The 25,514-nt window shown below is 45.5% G+C and overlaps 1 protein-coding gene and 1 long non-coding RNA gene across 3 annotated transcripts in view; one reads left to right on the plus strand and one right to left on the minus strand.

Moving 5' to 3' along the window:
• Positions 1 to 3,126, minus strand: part of si:dkey-246i14.3 (ephrin-A4) — a 37,914-nt gene extending 34,788 nt beyond the window's left edge. For both annotated transcript variants that reach the window (XM_037075600.1, XM_037075599.1), the window contains exon 1: positions 2,109 to 3,126. In XM_037075600.1, the coding sequence (XP_036931495.1) occupies positions 2,109 to 2,233 (125 nt within the window). In that variant the 5' untranslated portion in view covers positions 2,234 to 3,126. The remainder of the gene's footprint in view (positions 1 to 2,108) is intronic.
• On the plus strand, positions 1,503 to 3,033 carry LOC119006658. The gene is made up of 2 exons (XR_005070862.1): positions 1,503 to 1,935; positions 2,044 to 3,033. It is a non-coding gene; the product is annotated as an uncharacterized LOC119006658 (long non-coding RNA).
• Positions 3,127 to 25,514: the final 22,388 nt, after the last annotated feature.

The raw sequence follows: 25,514 nt of genomic DNA on the forward strand, positions 1-25,514 counted from the left end.
TAGCCAACAGCTACTTATTTATAGTCACAGCAGACACGGTGCAACATTAGCATACATCAAGTCATTTTTTCAAACAAATTCAAACCAAATTATGTTCTGCAAGAACTCTATCTCTTTAGCTGCCAAATGCTAGTTGCTGTCCTTCTGCTATTTGGTGCTGACCAGGTAGCTCGCAGTTACAGTTTATCAGGGCTTTTTTAGCTACACTGCTGATGAAAATGGTGATTCAAAACATCAAAGTCGTTTGCTGTCAAACCAAAACAAAGAGCTGAAAGAAGCTAAAATGTTTGATTAGTTTTTTTTTGGATATAAACTTCAATTTGAGCAGCTTTATAAACAGTTAAGCTTCATTTTAAACTATTGCAACAATGTGGACAAACACACAAAAAGCCAAACGTGGTTATTTTTTGATCTAAAGTGCCTTCTGTACCATCGAGCAGAGCCCTGGACGCCTCAGTGCAGCGCCAAGCCAACAAAAGCATCACTCTCCTGTCTCTGTCCTCCTGTTCCCTCGCCAGGCTGCATTTACAGGCCTCAGAACAACCTGGCCGGCTGGCTGGCAGCTAATAGAAAATATGGTATGGGAAAATGACTGAAGCTCAACTAATCACACCGCCAATATCCATCACTGGGCAGGAGGGAGTCGTGAGAGATAAAGGGGTGCGGAGGAGGAGGAGGAGGAGGAGGAGGAGTGCAGACAAAAAAATGAAAAGGAGAGCGGGATGTAACAAGGGAGGTAATGAAGAGTGAGGAGAGGAGAGGAGAGGAGGAATGAAAGAGAGTCCTAGCTGCAGACCCAGGGGATTCTGAACCGGGTGCAGCATCACGCCTGCGCTGATAGCTTTGTGATTGGGTGGTGTTGCTGATGAGAGTGATTCTCTGCCACAGTGGGTTACCCTCCGCCGTGATGCTGATGGCATTGTGATTGTGTGGTGTTGCAGCCAACTGTGTGGCCCTGCCACAGGCTGTGACCATTCATCCCTGAATCTCTGGGGAACTACAAGGTGCTTCCTAATCCTCACAGAGTTCCTCCCCGCCACATTTCTGTTGGATCCCAATTACAGGACGGGGTTTTACCCGCCTGGACACACCGGGTAGAACCTCGACCGACTCCAGTACAGGATGAGTCCTGCAGGCTTTAAAAATGGAGCCCTCAGGGAAATAATCGGTCCCAGGAGTCGTATCTCTGTCACATTTTGTGTATCCACAAATGCAAAACACGAGAAAAGTGTGGCTGACAAAGTGGTCGCCATGGCCGACGGCTATTAAGTAAAAAGGTCATTCATCTGAAGGGGTGTTTGGGGAATTGGGCCTCCAGGACGGCGAGAGTCTGGAAATAAGCGGGTGAGAGAGCGGCGGACGTGTTATTTCGGGCAGCAGGCCTACTGGCCCTGCAGGTCCTCCAGCACCAACCCTTCAATTAACCAGACTGGAACACCTGGATCAGCAGGTGAGCCTGACTCGGGCTTGCTAATGGCCCCAATCAACCCATTACACACACTCACAAACACACACACACCTTCCCATTACCTCACCGTACACTCGCCTGTGCACAGAAGCACTTTAGCTTTTAATATACACCTGTGTCCTCAGAGTGCTATCTAGGACACTACTCAGGACAAACACTTGTGAAGAAACCCTTACTTCTGTGTTCTGTAAGCAGCATAATTACTGGAGTTGACAGGTGAAAGCCAGGGCTACAGTTTAGTCATGGTGGTAAAGATAGCTGCAGAAGAAGAAGAAGGAGGAGGAGGAGGAGGAGGAGGAGGAGGAGGAGGTGAGATCAGGCCACCGAAATGAGCTCAGGATTTCTCATTGAACCTGTCTGGTAGCTCTTTGCGGTTTGGTCAGATTTGAGGTGATCATACCAGCTCTCCAATTAAACACACGCAGGATGCGATCCGCATAGCTGGGATTCTTTAAAACAACCAAAGTGTGAGTCATTTAGTAGGTATTAGCGTGGCCCGTTGTGCAAGTTGAGACCAGCCTCGTTTTAAAATTCTTTTTTTTTCTTTCTTTCTTTTTTTTTTTTTTACCATGAAGCCCCTCTGCGGCCCGCCAGCAGAGCGACAGCCTCACCCGCGAGCATCACCGCAGTGTTTCCTCACCTTGTGTTCGTCGAATTCCAGTACACGACGTGTCTTTTGGCCACGGCGGCAGAGATTATGTTTAAGAGGAAGATCGTGGCTTTCCACGCCGGGAGAGCTCCCGGCGTCCGCACCGGGGAGCCCATCCTGTCCGCCCCGGGCCGCCGGAGAGGACTCTGGGAGTAGCGCGCGGGTCAGGTGAAGGGGTGGAGACCCGGCGGAGCTCGGTGAACAGCTTTCCTCCAGCAGCTTCACCAGTTCATGAAGAAAACTCAAATGTTCACCTCAAGTGCTGCTGCTGCTGCTGCCTCGTATGATGCATGAAGTGGTCTTAAAGTCGCTTTTTTAAAAAAAGAAAGGGTGTTAAATCACAGGTTGCAGAGCTGAAGGTGAGTGAGGAGGTCTGTCCGCGGTCCGCATCATGGTGGTTTTTTGGGGGGGGGAGCGGAGATCTCCTCGCTGTAAAGCTGCAGGCTGAGAGTTTAAAGGTCAGAGTCTCCAGTGTACAGTAATAAGTGAGGATATCAGTAGAAACTGCCAGCTGGTTTGGCAGCAACAGGCTGCGGAGAGCGCCTGAAGGGCGGAGCCGCCGGGCTTGAGGGGCGGTGCCGGGAGAAACTTTGGACCAATCGGGCGACAAGGGTGTGGTGATGTGTGGGAGACCGATGCCAAGAGTTAAACCCTTGTGAGGTGCGCCGACTGGTGTGGAGAGACAGTCCGTCACTGTCCCACTTCATCAGGAGCCCCTGTCCTCTGAGAGAGACTGATCTGGAGCTGATAGTCGGAGACAGACCCTGAGCAGCTGGGTGTGTTGCTCACTGGTGCACAGTCTTTACTTAGGTAGAAGTAGGCCTACAGATACTTGTGGAAAAAAAAGACCCTTGTAAAAGTAGTAAAGTACAGGCTCTGAAAGGTGCACACAATATTAAAGTATCCCTCTGAAGGAGCAATGATTTGTTTTGGGAAGACAGAAGGGAAATATCTTTATTGACTGCTCTGTTATGCCTGTACAAACTGAATAAACAAACTGACCTTAAAGGATGACACAGTTTCATACTATTTTACTGTTTATATGTGGCGGGCTCTGCCACCTTTAGCTTCAAAAACTGTCATGGGACCTTTATTTCTTCTGAGAACAGCTTGTTTATTCAGATATCGTAAATATGAATATTTCTGACTTTGTATTATGACCTCATTAGTATTGTAAATATTGAAAATCTGACTTTCTGAATTTCTTCTCCAAATCTACATATTGCCTCTTTAAGTTTCTGGCTCTAAGAAGGGTGCAGCTGTTTGTTTCCCTCCCCAGTACACACAGAGGTGGGAAAAGTAAACAGAATCTTTACTCGAGTAAAAATACAGCTCAAAAAGACGCTGGTGAGGGCAGAAATACTGATCCAGCTTCCCTAGTGACGTAAAGGTAAAAAAAATACATTCTCTGAAATGTGTAAAGTGTAGGAGTATAAAGTATAAGAATATCCCTCTGAAGGACAGGAAATTTAAATCAGAAGAGAAAGATCTTCATTGACCGTTTTTTTTTCAAAATGCCTAAATGTTGTTTTTTGTGACTGAATGAACAAACCAACCTTAAAGGACAACACAAGTTAACACTGTTTGTATTTGGCAGACCCTGCCACCGTTCTAGGTTCAGACAGTGTTCTTGGGATCTTATTTTCCCCTGAGGACAAATACTGAGTAAGAACAGTCCTTCTTTAACATGATTCAAACTTTAATGTGACTATTAAACTTAAAGCTAGAATCAGTAGGATTTGTCCGAGCTGTTCATAGAAAGGAAACTGATTGTTAGGTCTCATTCCCAGGTTACAAAATACTAACATTTTTGGTCGGTAAAGCTTTTTTATATAGGATTATATATAGGAAGGGTCGGCCGCCATCCCAAAGCATCATTATTTGACGAGTTAGGAATGACACTCAAAAATCAACTCTTCTTACAAATAGCACCTTTAAGTCTAAGATAACGAGCCCCTTTTGAAAATGCAAAGAGTAGAGAGTACAAAGATTTGTGTTAAAATTACAAGAGGTAAAAATAACAAGTTTTCCAGAAAATAAATACTCCAGTGAAGTGGGCTGAAGATACCTGAAAGATCTATTGAAATACAGTAACAGAGTACTTGTACTTTGTTTCTTCCCACCTCTTGCTACACAACACGGGCAGTGAGGTGCTGTTTCCATCTCTCCCGAGCTTCCTTCCAGCCCTTGAACCTATCGTCACCGTAAAGCTCTGAGTAGGGCGACATTATAGTGAAACGAGGCGTTCAGGTACCCAACGCACAGGATAATCAAACTGTGGAGAGCAACGGCGTCCATAAGATTTAGTTCAGCTACACATGGGTACATGAGTGTGTGTATGTGTGTGTGTGTGTTTGTGTGTGTGTGTTGATAACTATTAATTCTCTGGTTGTTGTCAGCCGCCCCAGGGGAGGGTGTAGTGACAGTAATCACTACGGCTCCACGGGCGAAAGCCACTGGTGGTCCTCTCTAATTATCTCAATCTCTAAGTGTGTGTTGTGTGTGTGTGTGTGTGTGTGTGTGTGTGTGTGTGTGTGTGTGATGACTAACCCAGCACTATCAGTCATCCACACAAAGTTCCATTGATAGCTTTGTGTTATTAGCTGCTGCGACTGCACGCTTTCTTTTTTCTGCAGGACCCCCCCCCCCCACTGTGCCTTCTCTCTATCATTTTATCCAGCATGTGTGTGTTTGGTGTTGTACATGCGCGTGTGGCACTAGGACTCATTAGCTCACTTCCTGGAGGTCCTGATCATTAATTTCCCATGATGCCTTAGTGCTCCTGTGTGGCTAATTTGTCCCTAGCGAGCAGGCGCTCCCTCAGCAAACGTGGAGCAGACCACGGAGGAGTCGCTCACTCTGCGGGGGTCTCTCTCTCTCTCACTCTCTCTCTCTCTCTCTCTCTCTCTCTGGTCCTGATTGATCTACAGGCCCAGACAGTCCCTAACACATTTTGTAAGAGTGCCAGAGGTTAGTAATACTTTGCGAAAATTCATTTTACTCCCCCTCTCTCTCCCTCTCACCCTGAAAAAACCTTTCCAACTTTCAATTTGGAATTGTCTGCAGAACATAACAGTTTAAGTATTCCGGAGCCCTGCAGCTAGCTCTTTCTGTCTCAGACTATAAATTGACCAGTTTCCCCACTTGACTCGGATTAGATTGGAGAGAAAAGTGGTCTCATTTACCCCATGGGAGCGGCAATTGAAATCCACGGTTATGATGCACTAAATTAAGAGCCATGTTGATTGCAGGGCTGATGGATTTTTCGCACGTACTAATGGCCGTTTTAACCGAATGGGCAGAAAAATAAAACTTCTCCTCGCCCTCAAGCCCCCTCTCGCTCCGTCTTCCTCCCCTCTACTTTAATATTTGTTTCAGCTCCTGTGTGTCTGCTATTCGTCATTATCAGCACTCTTTCCAGAATCTTCTCCCCTCTTTTCTCTTCAATCTCTATCCATCATCCGTCCTAATCTTCCCTCTCATTGATCTTCTCATTACTGGTCAAATATGTTTTTCCCCTCCACACATCTCCTGGCACAGTTTATCCCAGCAAATATTTTCTGTTCTCCTATAGAGTCCGGACCAAAAAACAATGTTTAGGTGTTATTTATGGCTTTAACACTCAAAACTCGAACATGCTTCGCCAGGTAGGACTGTGTGGTTGTTGACCGATCAGATGTGATTAACAGTAACATCAGAAATTAAAATATTCTTAAATGCTGATTGGTGAGAACAAGTGTGTGACATCACATTTTTCTGTCTGAGCTCCTCCTGCATCAGATGGAGGAGCGCAGACAAAAACACAGATTTTTCAGACATGATGTAGGTGCTGACTACAAACAAAACCCATTATGTCATAACAATGTTGTGTGTTGAAACCTGTATGGTGAAGTAAACATGTATGTAACGCTGTGGTCCCGCCCTCTCACTAAAGCTACATAGTGCAGAAACAGCAAAGGCACAATTCACCCGATTACAAGACACTGAAACATCAACGTGATTTTGAAACTGTTATTTTAAGGTTAAAATAAAGTCACATAATGCTGCTTTAACGCGACATCTTTACTTTAACTCGAGCATGATGACTTTTCGGTTCAACATTTCTTGCAAAATAAACCAAATCAGTTCCAGACTCTGGTCTTGATAATGCACGAATGTGTCGGATCCATGCCAACTCTTCCTCCTCTGCATAACAAGCTGACAGCTAGAAATTATATCTGTCGTTGCTCCAGGTGTGAAGTAGTTTTTTAGTGTCATTATTGAAAATTAGAGGGGCTCTGTGTAAGGGTTTGTAGCAGTTTACATGTATTAATCACTTTTTTAGTGGCCATATGTGAGCGGATGATGTGAAAAATGAGGCCTTCCCCGTCTCTCCCGGCCGCCTGTGGATGATTTGTTTAAGTTGTTTATGAGTGTAAGTATAAGCGTATATTCTCAGGGCTTACGGAATACAGGGTAATACATTTCAGAGGTGGTTGGCAGTTTCTTTTCCCAAGTGCATGCACAGATGCAGCAGGTGACGACGCTGAAGAAAAGGCCGAATAAATAGCCTCAGGAAAACATCTCCTGTAGATGTTCTCCTGCGCCGAGGTCTGGGGATCGTGAAGGTCATATTTCATTAAACCACTCAGTGATCCTGGCGCCCTGTGGCACGGCAGCATGTGGTTCAAGTTTTTACATTTGTCACCCATCTGTATAAATTATTTTTCACTTTCTAGACACTCACACAGTCAGACCACTGTGTCAGTGCTGGAGAGAGGTCCGCCTGCGCCGCTTCTCATTCTGGTATACAGGGGGAACTCTCCAGCTTGTCTTCTTTAAATCGATCACAATCATCTTGGGCAACACAAGGATACAACCACTGCTGGTGCCCCTTGCAAAATAGCGCTAGGGAGAACTTGTTGTTTTGGGGGGGAACTGCTAGCTCGTTTAGGTTTGTGCTGTTAGCAATTATGTTAATGTTAGGGTGACTTGCTATTTTCAGCATGCAGGCCCCAAGCTCGTAGGTTGTTGTTGTGTCCTATAGGTTAAAAAAAAAAAAGTAACAGACGTACGGCAGAGGGAAGGAGAATGACGCCCGACGACACCCTCTACCTACGGTGAGTGAGACTGGACATTTTGCGTCAAATTACTACTAAAGATTCAATATCACGTGACTTTTTTTCAGAACTGTGGGGGGAATATCCCTTTAAGTCGCTTTCTATTTCATTTTCCTGCCCTTCCTCCTCACCATCACTCCTTCCTCTTCTTCTTCTTCTTCTTCTTCTTCTCCTTCTCTCTCCATTACTTTTGTACAGTAGTGTCAGTAGCCTCTTAATCCTGTTATCTCCACATATACAGGCTGACACCAAGCCACTCGCCAGAGCTGTAATCAACTACCCTACACACACACACACACACACACACACACACACACACACACACACACACACACACACACACACACACACACACACACACACACACACACTCAGCATGAACACACTCCTCTCCTTATATCACTGTGTCTCTCTTGCTGTCACACACACACACACACAGAGTTGGACTGGCCCCATTCTCTGTCTTCTCCGTAATCCCGCTATTTTTGGTCTCTTACAATTTGGATCGGCCATATGTCTGCTCCTCTCACACACATCTCGGTCCATGTATCACTCATCATTTGAGAAGCGCTGCCTCCCCATAACATATCTGCTCTGCACCTGTCACTCCTCCTGCTCCTCCACTTTTTAAGCTGCCTCACGTCTTCTTCTTCTGCTGCTCTCGGTACACTCCTGCTCTTCCTTCAAGTCCCTCCTACAGCATCATCAATACGCTCAATCAGTCTTTTTTTTTTTTTTTTTTTAAATGATCAGCCAGGATTATTCTTGTCTTTTTTTTCCTCTGAGGGTTTCTTGAACAAATGAACTCTTCACAACTTTCCTCTGTTCCCTCATCTTTGTCATTTTGTACTTTGTGGAGCCTTCTTTTCTTCCGCACGCCTACTGCACTTATTTGCAACAGTGCCAATTTGATGGGGTCATCACTCCACTCGCGTGTGTTTTTTTTTTTTTTTCCATTCTCACCTTTTTCTTTTTGTGCGAGTGCATTGTGTGCGGCTCTCGCCTCGTGTGTACCTCTGCTCTTTTCCTCCCCCTCTCTCGCTGCGTCTCAGTTCCGTAATTACAGCTCTGGACTCAAGCAGTGATGGTAAATGCTTTTCTATTCCCCTCTCTCCATCACTCCCCCCCGCCAAATCTCCATCCTTCTCCTGTTCTCACCAAGCAAATTACGTCTTGGTTACTATAGAGACATGTTTATTGAATGCTTTTCCGCCGCACCTTCTTACTTCCTCCCCTCGCTGTCCCTCCCCCTCTTTTTCCTCAGCCCAACCTGTGTTTACTCTTTTCTCACACCCCTGTGAACTGTTGGCCACCTGTGTCCCCCCCCTCCCAATTTTTTCTCTCTTTTGTTGTCTGAGGAGCCACTTCAACGTCTTCGGTGACTAATGGTCGCCATTTGTGAAGAAAAGATGAGAACTGAGCATGTCGCATAGATTTTCAATGCAGTAGTCGGGGCTCTTGTTGTTCCCATGTGCTACATGTACGCAGATAAAGAAAGAGATGTCTCTTTTTCGCCATGTGTTATCCATTACTATTGACTGTGTAAGTGACCCCCCCCCACAGAATACAGCACTCTGAGATGCAAGCAATCTGATTGTGTCTCCTCATGATTACAGATACAGTGTCCAATCTGCTCGCCTTTTTCTCTCTCGATCGGCTCTTTTTTTCTTCTTCTTTCTGTTTGTTCATCGCTCTCGCAAAAGCTGCTGAGCCTGATCTCCTTATGTTCCCTCTCTCTGTCTTTGATAAGTGTGGGACTCAAACTTAAATGTTTTTTTGTTTTTTTTTTCCGGCGCTGATGGAAATGCATCCATTGTGTTAAGAATAGAAAACTGGAATGCTGGGATCGCATGCCTGCAAAACCTCTCTTCTAAGATTAATATTGATTGGACAACTTATCCCCACTTAAAGTGAAACTACGTAGATTTCACTGGAGCGAGTGACAAAGACATCGACGATGACAAGTTAAGGGTAAAAGCTGAAAAGAAGTGGAACAGTAGCACCATTGTAGAAGAGGTGTTATGTTGTTGTTGTTTTTTTTACACAAACGCTGATTAAGTCACCGAAAAATAAGCTTTTGGAAAAACTCATTTCAGGATGAAGATATTCAGGAACTCTGCTTTCAGTGTTTGTGGCTGGATGGAGATTTTGGGGAGTGATGACGCAGACACACCTATTTATCCGTGTTTGTAGCGTGATTGACAAACATGAACTCTGAGCTGGTGTTGTGATATTGAAGTATTGGAGTTAATACAGTAACAGAATTCAATTTTATTGTTCAACGTTATATTCAAAAAGACACAGACAGATGATGATACAATAATGGAAAAGACAGACATGAGCTGCTGTTTACAATGTTTTTCACTGATAAAGTAGGAATGATGCATATTCAGGTGTGCTGTACGGACAGAGATTATTCCTGAAACAGTGCTAAACACTCCTTTATTTTTAAAAACCTGTTTCCAAATTAATCCACCCGGTAAAGGCCTCAGCGATCCATCTTCTCAACTCACGAGATGTGGTGGAAAAGACCAGATAGACCGTTTCTGTCAAACCACAGTGTTAGGAACATACAGTATGTATAAACAAGTGAAATGGGCTTCTGAAAAACCAAAAACTGTATAATTTACATCGGGTTATCTGAAAAAATGTGTTGTCGGGAGGCTGATAAAAGCACTGGTTTTCACAGGACAGTGATGAAACAGTTTCAGAGTGTTACACAAGGCTGCAGTCTTGTTTGCTCCACACTGTACAAGTTACACAGGAGGGCACGTCGGCAGCACGAGTATGAGTGTGAACGCTGCATGCAACAACTAACTGTGACTTAACACGCAGGTCACTCACAGACATAATATGTACAGTATAGACATATAGATTAATATATTTTTTTAACTTGAATGTGTAGTGGAAGGTCATTATGCTCAGTGTAGTGCAGTCTAAGTTTTAGTCGGGGTGGTGCAAACAATTCTTAGATCGTGATTCTGTCTTGAAAGAACCCTCTCTCCATGCAGAAAAGTCAATAATCATCTGGGAGGACTTGCCTGTACGTTCCTTATGGCTGAACCAATCGGATAACACCAAAACTCCAGCCTACACTGGTAAATACATCTTATATTTCCAGTAAATTACTGGCTGCTGAATAATTTTCAGCCATTTTTCTAGAAAAATCACTAGGAAATGAGAGCTGCAGTGTGCTACTTCACCGTGGGAATGCCATTATTCACCTGTAACTTTGCAGGTAATGACCGTAAGATTAGTGTAATTGAGCGGCATGCTCCTGTAGAGTAATGCCACTTGACTTCCTCTTGAGATGTGGTGAGGACGGGTGATCAAAGGTAATAGAAGTACATTCATCAGGGTTTTAAAAGTACACTATGAACTTTTTAAAAGTTGGCTTTACTTTAAGAAGGAGACCGGAAAGCGATTACAGCTGGACCGCCGAGTAAGGAAGACTATTAAATCCAAGCTGTTCGAGCAAAAACATTTGAACAACTTAAAATGATGGGTCTACTTTACTTTATTTTGAGGTAATGAGTTTCCCCGATTTCCCCGGTAATGGCTTTATAATTTCATTGTTGTCCCCTGAATCGAATTCAAAGTCGAATGTGAGGCTCCTAAGAGATTCCCACGCGCAAACGTTGTTTATCGGCGCCGTGACCCACGCAGCGCCTCGGCACTGGCATCACAAAGTTTTCAATAATTCCCAGTCCTTGTCCTGCACACTTCCCGCTTCCCGCCTTCATCCTGACTCTGTTTCCATATTGTTCTCCTCTCCTTCCTGTCCCCCCCTCCCCTCTCGCACCATTTGTGGATGATTAGTAGAGTCAGATGGAAGCAAGACGAGGACACGCGGCCTGCTCTGCATATTCATCTGTCCTTCTGTTACTTCTATTCACCGATCTGCTCGCCGCAGTCTCTCGCTGCTCTCTGTCCGCCTTCCTCTGTGTCCTCTCTGTGTGCCAGCGCTCATCCTCTCCCCCCGCCGAACACCTCCACAATTTATCCTCCCCTTCTCCCGCTCTGTCCCCTACTGTACTGCATCCCCCCCCCCCCCACCCTCCATCCCAGATGGACTGACTGAACCCTCTGTAGTAAAATTAACTTTGAGATGAACGAGGCTATGGCTGTTTGCGCATGCAGTATGATATTCTGCCAAAAAATGCGGTGAAGGTTATGTCTTGATCTATTTACTGCCAAGACGGACACTTCTCGTGACTTACAGCGTCTCGATTTATGCTCGGGTGTCGGAGAGGGAAACGGTTCCTCCATGTGCCTGAAAAGAGATTTCCATTTAAATGCAGCCAACGAGGAGGCAGCAGGGCGGACGAGCGGTTGAAACGACTGTCCCATTACAACACGTCGAGGTTTGAACCCCTTCAAAGTGCCTTTGAGGAGGACACAAATCCCTCACCTGCTCAGTCATGTGGCTCTGACTGAGATAAAAGAATAAATGAGTATCCCACTTTCTTTAGCAGCTGTGTGCTCTGACAAGAGAGGCCAACACATCCTAGCGCTGTCACTTTGAGTGTTTTTTAGGATTCTTTTTTAGATAAATGCTGGCCTTTGATATCAATACTGAAAAAACAAAAACCGTGGCAGTGACATCTTGATGTAAAGTCATATAACAGCGCATATCTGCATTTAAATGGATAAACGCTTGTAGGAGGATCAAAGCTGGCAGATACTGTACCAGAGTGTCGTACCAACAAAACTCTGGTTAGTTTTTTGCTCCTCGTTTCACCTCTGTATGTTTTTCTTGCAAGAGCTCGCCCAGCGTCCTTCGTTAGCATCCGTGTGTTTTCCAGTTTGAGGCTTTGCGTCTGTAATCTCTGACTGTCGCCGTGTGTTTTTGTGGGGCAGCGATCTGATGAGGATTTGGCAGACATGCTTATGTGGTAGGAACTAAAAGCAAGTTAATTGTTCCCTTAGGAAACATTCAAGCAGGCAGGACCACTTAGAATTATGGGCCGAGAGTAAAAAATGCAGATTTTTTATTTTTTTTATTTTTTTACCCTGTCAATGACTTTCTCCCCATCAACGTTTTTTTTTCCCTGTGAGTTATTACTGCGAAATCAGACACTAGCACTAGTGTGTGTGTCTATATGTGTGTGTGTGCGTGTGTGTGTGTGCGGTGTCAGTGTGTCATTAAAACGCCTCTCTTCTTCTGTTCTTACATCACAGTGTCTGACAGGTTTACAATGAATACCTGCAAACATTTAATTAAAGGGGAAACACGCGCATGTTTTCCAATAATCCCACTTCACGCTCTGTAATTAACTCTACATACACATTTACTTAATTACACTTAGAGGAGACACGCTGCAAGAGAACAAACAAATATGCTCAGCCTACCTATAGCTGAGAGAACATAATTACCCTGATCAGATTTACCTCCAATGCACGGAAAAAAAAACAAAAAACAACTAAATGAACGAGAGCGTAAAGGTTGTGTTAACAGGTTTCCGTGACTCCCACGTGTCGACGCGGCGGCTGCCGGTTTGTGATTTGAATTATTTATGGCTACTTGTTGTCTTATTGCTGGAGGATGCGGATTCGCAGACTGTATCTGTCTGCGGTCCCGTTCTTCCCCTGCTCAGAAGATGGTGAAAGTGATATCTCCTAATGATTGGCCTCTCTCATTCTCCCCCCGCCTCGCTCCCCTCGCTGTCTTTCAGTAAATGAGGGAAAGTGATATGGTTCTCTCTAATGACCAGTGTGAATAATCACCATCTAAATAAAGGCTCTGTTTGGTGCTAGAAATCTCCGGGTCTGTCTCTCACCATCTTCTTCACCCTCTCTTTAACCCTCCGCTGGCCAATTAGCCACCGAGCATGTTTAGCAGCCCCGTCCCTCCGTCGACTTCTCACCTCTAAGGTTTTCGTATTATCACCGCCGGGGCTGCGTGTCCTTACTTAACCTTTAACGCATCAAACAAAATATTCCAGCGCCGAGTGTTATTGAGGCTTCTCCAGTCAAACCTGCTTTTGATCTTCTTTCTGCCCAAATCTGCCCGAATTGTGCAGTTCTGAGGTTTGATTTACAACCCGAACAGTCTGTGGCGTGGTGAAGTCGAGCGCGACGTATTTGCCAGCATTGGCAGGTCAGCGTGCCGCGATGCCATCGAAACAATTCGGAAGCATGATTGTACGACACACACACACACACACACGTTGTGTTTTGTAAATACGTAAAAATGTGAAGGCATGGGTTCAAGAACTGGGGAATACGACCACATGATGAAGCACCTCATTAAGCATGGAGAGTACTTCAGGGTGGACAGCTGCTCCGTGACCGAAAGGCCAACGTCTTCATCCGGATCAGCGTCTTCTCCTCAGGAGGACACACGGCAACAGCCGACTTCAGGTAAGATAAATGGTAACAGGGCTTAATGACCCACCTTTAGTTTGTTCACACCTAGCTTGGATTTTATTTGACTGGAAAATTGCTTCAGGTAAACTCTAGTTGGCAGTATGTGCTATAAGCTAGGCACTTTTTTTTTTCCACAGCTGTCCCGGAAACGGCCTGTAAACTATTTCAGAGGGACAATGTGGAACTTATGTGTTTTGCTGGAAGCTGGTTATTAATTGTTTTTTCATGATAGCGGACACCATTTCCACCGTGCGTACACTAACATGCTTTGAACTGGACTTCATCTCAAAGAAATCCACAATCCAGCATCATTAAACAAATTTAAGCGATCATCCGCAGGCTTACAGGACACCAAGAGAGACAGGAATGGTTTTAGATTTTCGAGGTACGTTACAGTCCGCTCCCATGTGGCCAATAAAGTGATTGTGATGTAAACTGTTACAAATTATTCCTCAATTCCTCAAACCGTCCTGAGGTAAGTGTACGCCATCCCAAAATGTTGTTGATTTACTTTGTTTTTCATCCATCGCTGCAAGTATTACATTACATCTCACTTCACTCACTCTCCTTGTGCTGACAGCACAGATTTTCCTGACCACAAAAAGCAGAGTGTGTCCTCCATCGAAAGTGACTCAACAGCGTCTGTCCAGACTTATTTTTTCGCAGGTCTCCCGCTGAGTGGCGAGCCAGTGATCATCCATAGTTACTTACATATGTATCTATCTGTCCGAAACGCTTCCTTCCTCTGACGACAGGCCCTGGTCTGGCAACCGTACTGTGTCAAATCAGGTTATCGGTGTCACTCTAAGGGTGCTGGTATCGGGGCTAATATCGTAATTTTTAGATAGATACCCGGCCCTAATCACCACTGTGTATCATGGCCAGAGTGCTGTCTCTCTTTCATCATCGGTCCTCTTTTCGGAGGCTTTTTTTTTTCTTCTTTTTGGTCCCGTGCTCTCCTCTATCTCAAAACCAGATGGTCCATTTTTTATGTGCTTGTCAGTGTTCACATCCCCAGTCCATTACAGCTGTTGGGTGTGTGCGTGTATATGTGTACTTTCTCCCTCCGCAGATCAGAGAGGAGCTCAAATTGACATCCATTTCGGCTGCACGTTTAGCTTTTATATCCTCAGCCCAGAGTGAACGGTGAGAGGAACCGGAAGACATGAAAGAGTGGGAGAGTGCCGGGGAGATAAAAGAAAAGCACTAGAAAAACCTCGCTGTCTGTCCGCGCGTTTATTTTGTGCTTACTAAAGTTCTTCTTTCTCGCACATTCTCTCTCCCTCTCGCTCTCTCGCTCTCCCTTCGTTGGGGTGAGGAGGAGCTGAGTTATTAAAACGCCAACCTTTCCAACAAGAGGCAATAAATCAAACTAAATATCCAGGGGAGAGAGAGGGAGGGAGAGAGACAGAGAAGGAGAGAGAGGGAACATGGAAATGAAAAATAGGGAATGGATAAAGTCTAGGAGGGGGATTTGATGAGCAGAAGGCTTGGGAAAGAGGGAGAGGAGACGCAATGAGCGAGCGGTATTATAAATTGATGTTGGGGATGTGAGGAGAAGAAAGTAGTGGGGGAAAATAATGAGAGTCTCATCCAGGCCGGTCTGATGCCTGCCCCTTGCCTCATCCAGTTTGATTACGGGCAGACAGGCCGGCCAATCAGGGTTAATTCACCGTCCCTGCAAATCAGTCAGTCGGTGAGCGACTTGATTTCCAAGGCAACTGCAAATGTTTTCTCGGGTCTGTGGCAAATATCACTCGAAGAACTCTGAGACGGAAACCAAACAATTGATGACGGGACGGACGGATGTTACAGTCTGAGCTGTGGAGTGTCAGGCCTTCTACAGCGCGATGATGAAGAGCAGATGATCACTGAGGAGACGGATGTGAGTGAAGGCTCTGCTCAGCCTGAAAAACTTTAAGTGGCAGATTATGTGTCAGAAGAAAGAGAAGGAACCACAACACGGACGTTGAGACTGCCACCCAGAGAAAATGTCAGACTGATGGTATGCAGTCCGTGATATATAATAATCTTCACAGTAAGCTGGTTTACGTTTTTTTTTTTGCAGTTTGGAGTGTAATTTTAAATTTTTTTTTTCACAAGATCTTTTCTAAAGCTGTCTCATCACTCTCTGTGATTTGCAGTTGTGACTTCTTCCTTTAGCTCCTTTATATCCTTTGATCCGTCGTAGGACAATGCTGTCAATCAACAGCACAACTCAAAAGGCATTGTTCAGTGTGCATGCTTACTTACTTACAGTGAACTTAAAGCATCTACAAGGAACTTTAATTTATGGTCGATTATGGCGCCCCCTGTGGACAAAAGCTGTACAAGCGACCTCAAATCCTGTTGTTAAAGATCGGGATCTGGCTAGCACGTTGTTTTGGAAACAAGTGAAGGAAAGATGCAACTTCATGTAATGGACGTGTTAAAGATTAATTGATAAGTCCATCTGCAAAAAACGTGACGGTTTTCTGCTCTCCTATGTTTTATATCAGTGTAAGTTGTACATCTTTTATTTGACTCTTGGTTACACGAAAGAAGTAATCTAAAGAGGTCGCTTCTGACCCTGAGAAATTTAGATCTGCATTTTTCTTCAATTTTCTGGCATTTTATAGACCAGACAATGTCTAAAAAGACAGATTTCTGCATAAAACAAATAATGGTTGGTCGCAGCCCAGTTGTATCGACGCGCCAGTTTGTGATCCCGGAGGAGACACAGCGCAGAGGGTGCAGTTTGAGCGTGACATTGAGGAGGCCTTCGAGGTTAAGTGGTTAAGGCCCTCTTAAGTGGCTGTTTTTTCCCCTCCGTCATCCCGTGCTCCCTCTCTCTGGCCCGTTTGTCTTTAAATGCCTAATTTGAGAAGAGAGACATCAATCACAACTCAGACCCACAAGTACACACTGTGAATCACACACATACACACACGCACACAGTCATTATTCCTACCCACACGCTGTATAATACGTAGACGGACACTGTGTGTGTGTGTGTGTGTGTGTGTGAGAGAGAGAGAGAGAGAGTGCGCGAGCGTTTTTTAGGGATTCAGGAGACTTCCAGGGTAATCGAGAGATTCAGGGAGCGTGAAAGAGAGATGGAGCAATAAAGAGTAACACTCTTGTTCTCCCGCCTCCATCTCTTCCCCCACTGGACCATGAGATGGGCTGCATTTCACTACATGCATTCTAAAAAGAAAGCAATTATTATTTGGCAAGTCTGAGAGTAATTATGTAATTTTTTAACAAGCTTCCTCTAAGGGTTGTGTTTTGTATTTCCAAAGTGTTAGAGTTCTTTTCAGGGGCGGGAGAAGATCTGACTTTATAATGTGTGAAAATAGAACGGAGGAATTTCCCTGCTGGGAGCTAATTTAAGGCGCTGCTGTAAAAAAAGATACGGGTCGATCAAGAGCATGATAGAACCGGAAAGTTCTGTCACGGGTCTCTTCTGAGGACGGTCAGAAGTTGCAAAAAACTGACAGCTTTCAACCTCACGACGCGTCTTTCTGCCAACAATTTAAGCCTGATGTGTGAATATTATGACTATTTGATCCTCTGAGATTCTGTCTTGAATTAGATTTTAGTCAAAAGGAACAAAGGTATCAACTTACAGTGTAAAAAAGTCATTATGGAAGGTTGTCTTTGTTACACTCGTGTTTGAAGTACAGAGCAATTAAAAATCATAAGAACTTCCATCACATTTTATGCACTTTCGTTGGTTTTTACGAGCACGCTCCTTTACTCTCACGCCTTGTGTTTGTTTCTGGGTCTGAGGCAATATTTGACCTGCAGAAACGGACTTGAAAGACAGTGGCATCATCCCGCTGCTGCCGGCGTGGAAAACAACTGTGAGCGCATGAAAACAAGATGATGAATAATGGAAAAGCAAACAGAGATCATTTGGAGAAAACATTAGCCCGAGACTGCGGCCATTGTTCGCCGTGCTGCCAATTTCGGAGGCTGTGTTTTGCGCGTTTTAAGATGCAAAAAAAAAAACAAAAAAGAAAAGAAAAGAAAAAAAAAAAATCACATGTTTTGATTCAGTATTTCTGCCACTGAAATCACAGCTTTTCATTTCCCATTTCTCCTCTCGCGTCTCTCTTCAGCGCATCAATTTTTGGCCCCTTCGTGCTCGAGGTGTCTGAAGAGATGTGGTAAAGCACCGTATATTAATAAATGGTTTTTACATTAATGAATGGACTTAGCTCAGCACTGTGCTCGGAGTGCTTCCACACACACACACACACACAGTCACACACACCGCCATGTCGTACACAGAAGGTAGCCGGCACTATATGCCGCTGCTAATTGAATCACGTATTACATTTCCTGGAGGATTAGTTTAGCCTGAGAGACCGGCGACTGCATCGGGGCTGTAAGACAGTTGGTGTTTGTGCGTCTGTGTGTTCGTTGGGATGGAGAACCTACGTATCAATTATTCATCCTGTGTGCTGCTCAATCAGATACTCAGGAATCCATCTCTCCCTCTTTCTCACCTGCAGGGATTACAGGCGGCGCGGTGATGGGACACACTACGCTGGTTTCACGCCGAATTAGCATGCTGCTGTTGTTCTGGCCGGGAGGAATCTCAGGGTGCCACAATATGGTTATGGATGGAAGGGGCTGGTGCTGCTCGTGGCACTGGTTCTGCCGGGGCGATCCGCTGTTGCAAACACAAGGAATTTCTCAACCCCCCATGACCCATGAGAGAGCGAGCATATGAATAATAAAAAACACTAACTCTTGCGCGGCGCTGCAAACGGCCGAGGACGTGCCGGATGAACAATGGGCGAGCTTTGTTTTAGGGATCCACCCTTAACAACGTGGTTTCAGTTTTAGAGCAGGGTCTTGTTAAGTGAAGCCTGCAGATGGAAACGATTTCTGAAATTCCTCGTTCGAGTGTCACTCAAACACGTCTACCGCACGCTGATCCGAAAATACGTCATAACCGAATCTTTATAGGGACCAGACGAAGAGTCTCCAGCCAGGCTGGATCTGCAAGGGTGGGGCTACTTAAAGGCATCAGTATGTAACATTTCCACATTAAAATGCCTCAGAACGACTGGACCTTCGTCATACAGTTTGTTGAGTTGCGTAGGCTGCTTACATGATCTGAAATGTCTCGGACAACGTTCAAAACCCAGAGAAATCTGTCATTTTATTGACCACCTTTATTGACCACCTCTGACAGTCCAGTTATTGTTAAGATAATTAATTGAGGATAAGGATTGAAGACCTGAAATAGTTTGGAAACTTTAAATGTCTGCACAAAATGTTTTGCCCCAGTCAATCTAGTAGATGCTGAAATATTTCACAGAGCGTTTTGGAACCTTGACTTACTGGTGGATCTAAGAAATGGGCAAAACAAATTGATTGGATTTTATCCGGTAGGGATCTTGGATATTTATAGCAAATGTCCTGGTGCTCTTATCCAACAGTTATCAAGCTATTTCTTCTCTGAGCCACCGCTGTCAGCTTCACGATGGCACTGGAGGAAAAGTCACATAATCACCAAAGTCATCCTCCGGTGGATGACGAGCGTCTGTGCACAATCCCATCGCGATCCATCCAGAAACTGATATATTTCAGTATGGACCGAAGCGGCGGACCGACCGGCAGACTGACCGAGTCACGGCGCTCACATATCTGAAAATTAAAGCCAGGAAAAATACCTTGAATGTTTCTGAAATTCCTCAGCTTTTTCGTCTTTTTGGCCGCCTCTGGTTGTGAATTACTGTCTAGTCGGTGCATTACCATGCTGCAGGTGTTCTGGGTTCACCTAGACATGACGGACAGGTAGACACCAGCTTGTTAGTGGGCTCCAACTGTGAGCGCACTGCAAACAGACGGGAGTCGTCTGTGACCCTGCAGCAGGAAGCCTGCACAACGCGCCTGCCTGGGTCAAAGGTCGGGGAGCGAGAGGTAAATGATAAATATTTACGCAAGGAGCCCTGAAGAGGAGATGTGAGATCACCGAACAACATTTTACAATATTAATGTTTGTATGGGCTTTGTTGGCTGCTATTAGCCCAACGCTGCTGTTGGTTATGAAGGCAGCAGCTCGCTCACGTCAGAAAAATACACTTCTGTGTCTCCCACTGCAATTCTTCCTCCAGAGACGATTTTCTGTCATGTCCTCGAGTCACAAATGTGCTTTGCTAACAGCACGATGAATGCCCTGCTGTTTAGAATGACGTATGTTCATTTTAATGTTGTATGTTTTTCAGGTTCATCTCTCCGTGCTCACCTTCAATCTCAGCTCAAGGTGTTCACAATCAAACTTGATTTGGTGACTTCACGACTGATTTTGAAGAAACACGAAAGCGTGATGTGGAAACCCTGACAGCCTCCGGAGCACAGACACCTAGAACTGAACCTTTCATTGAAGCAGGAGACCACTTGTGTTCAGCTAATGAATTTAAAAAAAATGAAATATTTGCATATTTATAGAAAATGGAATTTTTAAACGAGGAGGAAGGAAATAAATGCACTTTCAAGATTTTGTAGAAATCATGTCGGACACGCAATTGATTAGTGTTTAAAAAGTCTGGAGTGGATCTTAAAATATTTAAAAGTTTAATTGAAATATTCCTGAGCATAAGAAAAAAAAAAATCCATACTCACTTGAAAATATTGACCCAGCATGTTGAAATCTGGGCATGAAACACAAAGGTTGAAAAAAGAAACCAGCCATGTTCTCAGTTGTTAAGATGTCGAGCTCTGCTGATGAAGATCTTTGTAGAGCAGTGTTTCTACGCTGACAACTGTTTGCAGTGTGTGCCAACGCCTGATTAAGCCAAGAAGGTTGTGATGAGCTCTGCTGGCTTCTAGACTCTGGTGGCTTTGACCTTTGCCAGTGGGCAAGCAACACTCCAAGTGTTAGCAGTCACTTGACCGAAGAAGCCGAGACATATCGCTCCCCTCCCCCTATTTTCTGTCATCTCTCTGCTGTCGACTCTCTAATAAATAAAGGCATGATATCCCCAAAAATAGCAAAAAAACAAAAATAACAAAAAAAAGACAGCATTAGGTGTTAAAAAAGTTAAAAACAGTTGCGTCAGTCATTTCTAATCCTGTGTCCATTTCAAAGTTGTAAGGGACTTACACACACCAACAAGCAGTGTTGAAGCTTTGCAGGCCGCCAGTTACCTCACACAGAAGTAAAGCCTGTATATTCCTCTGTATCAGTATGCACTCTTAGATTTGTCCTCTTCTTTGCAGTAGAGAGTATTTCAGGCTTCATGGTCTTACACGGACTTGCACCACCCGTACTTATCATCTCTAATTACCCCTTGTATACCTGCCGAGGGCTCTATGGTCTCCTCACCATCTTAAAAACAAATAAAACATCAGTAGGTGGGAGGACCTTCTCTCACCAAGCCCCTCTTCTTTGGGAATCGTCTTCCCACCCAAATTTAAAAAGGCTTTTCACATCAGCCTTCAGCCTCAGTTAGCTGGCTCTAAATACTGCTATACAACTTTAACTAAACCTATGTGGGCACACAAATGTATGCGTTGCGGATCTACACTTTCTTCTGCATACAGTATATCAGTATACATACTGTGCAACAAATGTTCTGTTTTTAATGCCTTTTTGTGTGTTCGGCAAACACATTGCCACATGTGTGCTTATTTGTAGTTCTTATTACATGTGCAGCCCTTTGACTTCAGTGTCTTCTCTCGGCTCGGAGCTTCAGTGTCGTGGTGTATTTGCTTAAGTGCGGCCATGTATTCTTCCTCAACCTGAGATTAGGGAGGTTTATCCATCACGATGGTCTCGCTGTGTGAGCACTGAGCTCTTTTGCACATGCACCACATAAAGATCAAGTCTGCGGTGGTGGTGGCTGCCTGATGAATGTGTTGCCTGAGCCTGCCTTCATAGTGGTCAGGATGAAAGAGAAGAGCGGGGGCTGTTCAAAAGGGGATCAGTTACAGTGGAGGGGCAAGGGTAAAATAAAAGATAAGGAATCACTCCGTTCCTGTTACGGGTCGAAATTGTTTTTGCTTTCAGTAGTTAAAGGTGCAATATGTAAGATTGGGCTACCTGTCAAATTGATACTTGAAACAAATAGCCTTGGAGGCAGCATCTCACCAAAGTAACCGCTAACTGCTGCCACCTGCAGCTAGTTAGCTCAGTTCCCCTTGCAGCTATCGGTCCGGACCGGGAACTCAAGACCAGGTGAGTATTAGTGTCCACACGGACACGCAGCACAGGAGCTCTGGACATGGATGGGACTGCACAATGCATCATAATGTCAAGACTGGAGTTTGTTCACACTGTTGATATTTCTTTGTTTATTTCTGATTTTTTTTTTTAAAGTTAAACTCTTGCACGAGGGTGGCTGTAGCTCGGGAGGCTGCATGTCAGAGTAACCTTGAGCGAGGCGCTGAACCCCAAATCGCTCCTGGTGAGCGGGTTGGCCCCCTGCATGGCAGCCTCTGCCGTCAGTGTATGAATGTGTGTGCGAACGGGTGAATCTGACAAGTGCTGTAAAGGTCAGTAAACTGGAGAAGCATTGTACAAATGTAAGTCCACTTACACGTTACCACACAAAATAAATGTCTACAAAAGTAACTCCACCGCTTCATCTCTCCAGGCTGTGAAGTGAGAAGTGAAGCCCGCAGCTTCCTGGAGGGTAGTAAAATCTATGTATACGTACTATATGTGCAGATAACAGGCTGAACTTTCAACGTCATTTGAGATACCAGTGTATCATCATTTGTGACTACACAGTGCGTATGTTATTACTTTGCTCCATGCTGCGCGCACGTATACGAATGCCAAAAACAAGAACTGGCATGGGCCACCCTCAGCGCCATCCAAAAGCGTCCCTCATTATTCCCTCCATCCCCGTGGTCTCATGAGGGGAGAGCGGCGCAGACGCCAACGGTGACAGGCTGATCTGCTCCCTCAGTTAGAGCAGGGGAATGAGGGATGAGCCAGAGGAGGACAGGGAGACGATAAAGAGGACAACAGTAGTGCTCGGAGCCCTGTGTGTGTTTAAAAAAGAAAAGAAAAAGAAAAGCGAGGAAAGAAGAAGAAGGAGGGAGAAAGCAGGATAAGAAGAGGTAAGTAGTTTACAGTGCTGTGTGTACTGTATGTAGGAGGAGCGGCAAAGACTAGAGGAGGCATTGACCGGATTGGAGAGACAATAAAAATAGTGCTGACATGGTACAGTTAATGTGTGTGTGTGTTTGTCAGCACGTAACAGGGAAGTGGGGGTGGAGAAAAAACCCTTTCCCGGAGCAGTTATAAAAAAAAGAGAAGGAAAGATGTGACAACAAAGAATAGAAATCAAAGTTGGAGGCAGGAGGAGAGAGAGAGAGAGACAGAGAGAGAGAGAGAGCGGGTCGCTTTGATTCCAGATGCTAAATTGCGCCTATTTAGTTAACTGCTGATGGGATCGATTGGGGAAAATTGAGAAGGCAAAAGGTGGGGGTGGAAATGGAGATGGAGATGGCGATGGAGGAAGGTGTGGGATGAGAAAGTGGCAGAGGAGGGCTGGAGACGGCGGGGGCAAGCGGGGGAAGAGGAAATATGGTTGCCACGCGAAAGCGAGAGCAGCGGAGAGAACGGAGGTGAGGAAGGCGGCAGAGAAAAAGAGGGATGGAGGGTTGCGATGATGGATGCGCTGCTCTCGTTTCGTGCCCCCTAACGAAGACTCTAATTAGTGTTTGTGTAATTCCACACTGTCTCCTCTGCCTGCTCATCTTAATTAACTACATTCATCTTCCCCTCCCTCCATCCATCCCTTTCTCTCGCCCTCCCTCCCTCTGCCCTCCTAAAATAACATACTGACTGTCTGAACCCCACCTGGACCAGACCTGCTTTTACTTACTCACTATCTCTCCCTCTCCCTCCCCGACTCACGCTCCCTTTTATCCCCCCCCCCCCACTTTTTTCTCTCCATCCTTTATGCATTCTTCTGCCATCTGATGTCTCTCTCTCTGTTATCTTCCTGGCTCACCTTTTTTTTTTTTCTCCCCCCGCTCTGTCTCTTTTGCAGCTGACTGTGTTAGCGCTTGGCCGGCGTAAAAGCCTTGCCCACCCCTGCGAGTCTCCAGAGCCTTGTATTGTGACGGCCCATTTAGTCATTCCGGCCATTAATTTCATCAATAGGCTCAAGAAGTAGCAGCGACACCACCAGAAAATGCGCGGCTACTCCAAGTTAATCGTACATTAAAAGCTGAGGGCCCCACCCCCACCCTGCGACCACCCCCAAAACAACGAGCCAATAAATTCTTCAGCGGCTCTAAACAAATTGAGGGCGACATGAGGCAGAAAAAAAGAAAAAAAAGAAAAAAGAAGCTGTGCAAATGATTTTCGCTAAATCTGGCTGCACTTCCACTGTATGAGGGCCAATTGGGTTTAGGGGACAGTTACACAAGTGTTTGAATGGCAGCCGGAGGAGGAGGTGGAGAGACGGAGGGAGCTGTGTGAAGTGCATTTTCAGATGGAGATGACAGGGCGGCCGATGACTGGTCTGTATTGTGTTATTGTAGCGAGCCGCGGATGGATCGGAGTACCTGCCATCATTTAGCCCCGCAGTCTGAAATGGCTTTCCTGCTTCCAGCCTTTTCAGCAGTCAGTCAGTGTGACAAAAGACTGCTGGGAGTCAGAGCCTCTGTTTCACAGCACCCCATCTTCGCACGGGTGCGCACGTGGCACTCACAAACGCACGCACACACGCACACACGATGGTAAGTATTCTGCACACATGGATACCTGTGCATGCAAACCTGATCAGAAGAGCCGTAGGGGGGGTCTTTGCGCTCGCTGCTGCACAAATCACGTGCCATTCAAAAAAGAAATAAAACAACAACAAAAGTTTGCATTTACGTCTTGTGCTCTATATGTGTGTGTGTGTGTGTGTGTGTGTGTGTGTGTGTTAACATGTTTGTGTATATGGATGCTCCGGACACAGCAGTAAGCTCCAGTTTGCTGAGAGCAGCAGAAATTTTTTTTCCTCATCCTCTTTTGGTATGGACACCAAAGACCCACTTACACCCGTAACGCACCATCACAACCCAGAATGCATTTCACCCTTTAAATTTGCTGGCCCAGATAGCCATCATGCTGCCCGAATGGAGCAAAGATGCACACGCACGCACACCCACACAAATGCACAACCTCCACCCACACACACACTCACACACACACACACACACACAGGGCGACAGTGATAGCAATTACAACCCAATCGGTCCCACCTCCCGCTGGGGGTCAGAGGTTAATCTACCGGGGTGTCACCTGACAGCACTACCTCACAGCGGCCGAGCTGAGGGAAGAGAGCGAGGCCCCGAGCAAGCGGCAAATAGAGATAGAGCAAGGAAGGAGGAAGCCAGGAGCATTAGGGCGACAGAGATAGCGGTGGAGACAGAAATAAGGGGATTGAGATAGAATGACAAAGAGGGAGCTACAGGCGAGAGAGAAAGAAAGCAAGAAGAGAGAAGGCGAGCGGCAGAGATACAGGAGCAGAGGACACCGACTGGCTACCAATGATGGTCCAAATGGGCAAAAATATCCCCCCGCCGTCCTTTCAACTTCCTGCACAGATATGATGTCACCACCAGGAGCTCTGAGGAGCCGTCCTAGAGGGAGGAAGGTGCCTTCAGGCATTGATCTCAGATCAGCTTAGCCACTGGAATACCTAACCTTTAACAATAAAAGGAAAATGCAAATCTGACCTTAGATGACAGTGTAAGTTAAACCTCTTCCCACTCTCCTAATCTCGGTGCCCACTGGGCTCGGCGTCACCTGTGCCGCCGCCGCCGCTGCCACTGCCGCTGCTGTGGCTGATGAAATGTAGATGTTACAAAGAAACGGGTGGCAGCTGGCTTTTTCAACCTGCACCTGTTCCTTTTCCATGTGTGTCTGTCGGTGCATCCGTAGGGGGGAGGGGGAGGTTCTCGTGTGTGTGTGTGTGCATGC

This window comes from Acanthopagrus latus, chromosome 17 (assembly GCF_904848185.1).
Source record: "Acanthopagrus latus isolate v.2019 chromosome 17, fAcaLat1.1, whole genome shotgun sequence".
Taxonomy (NCBI): Eukaryota; Metazoa; Chordata; class Actinopteri; order Spariformes; family Sparidae; genus Acanthopagrus; species Acanthopagrus latus.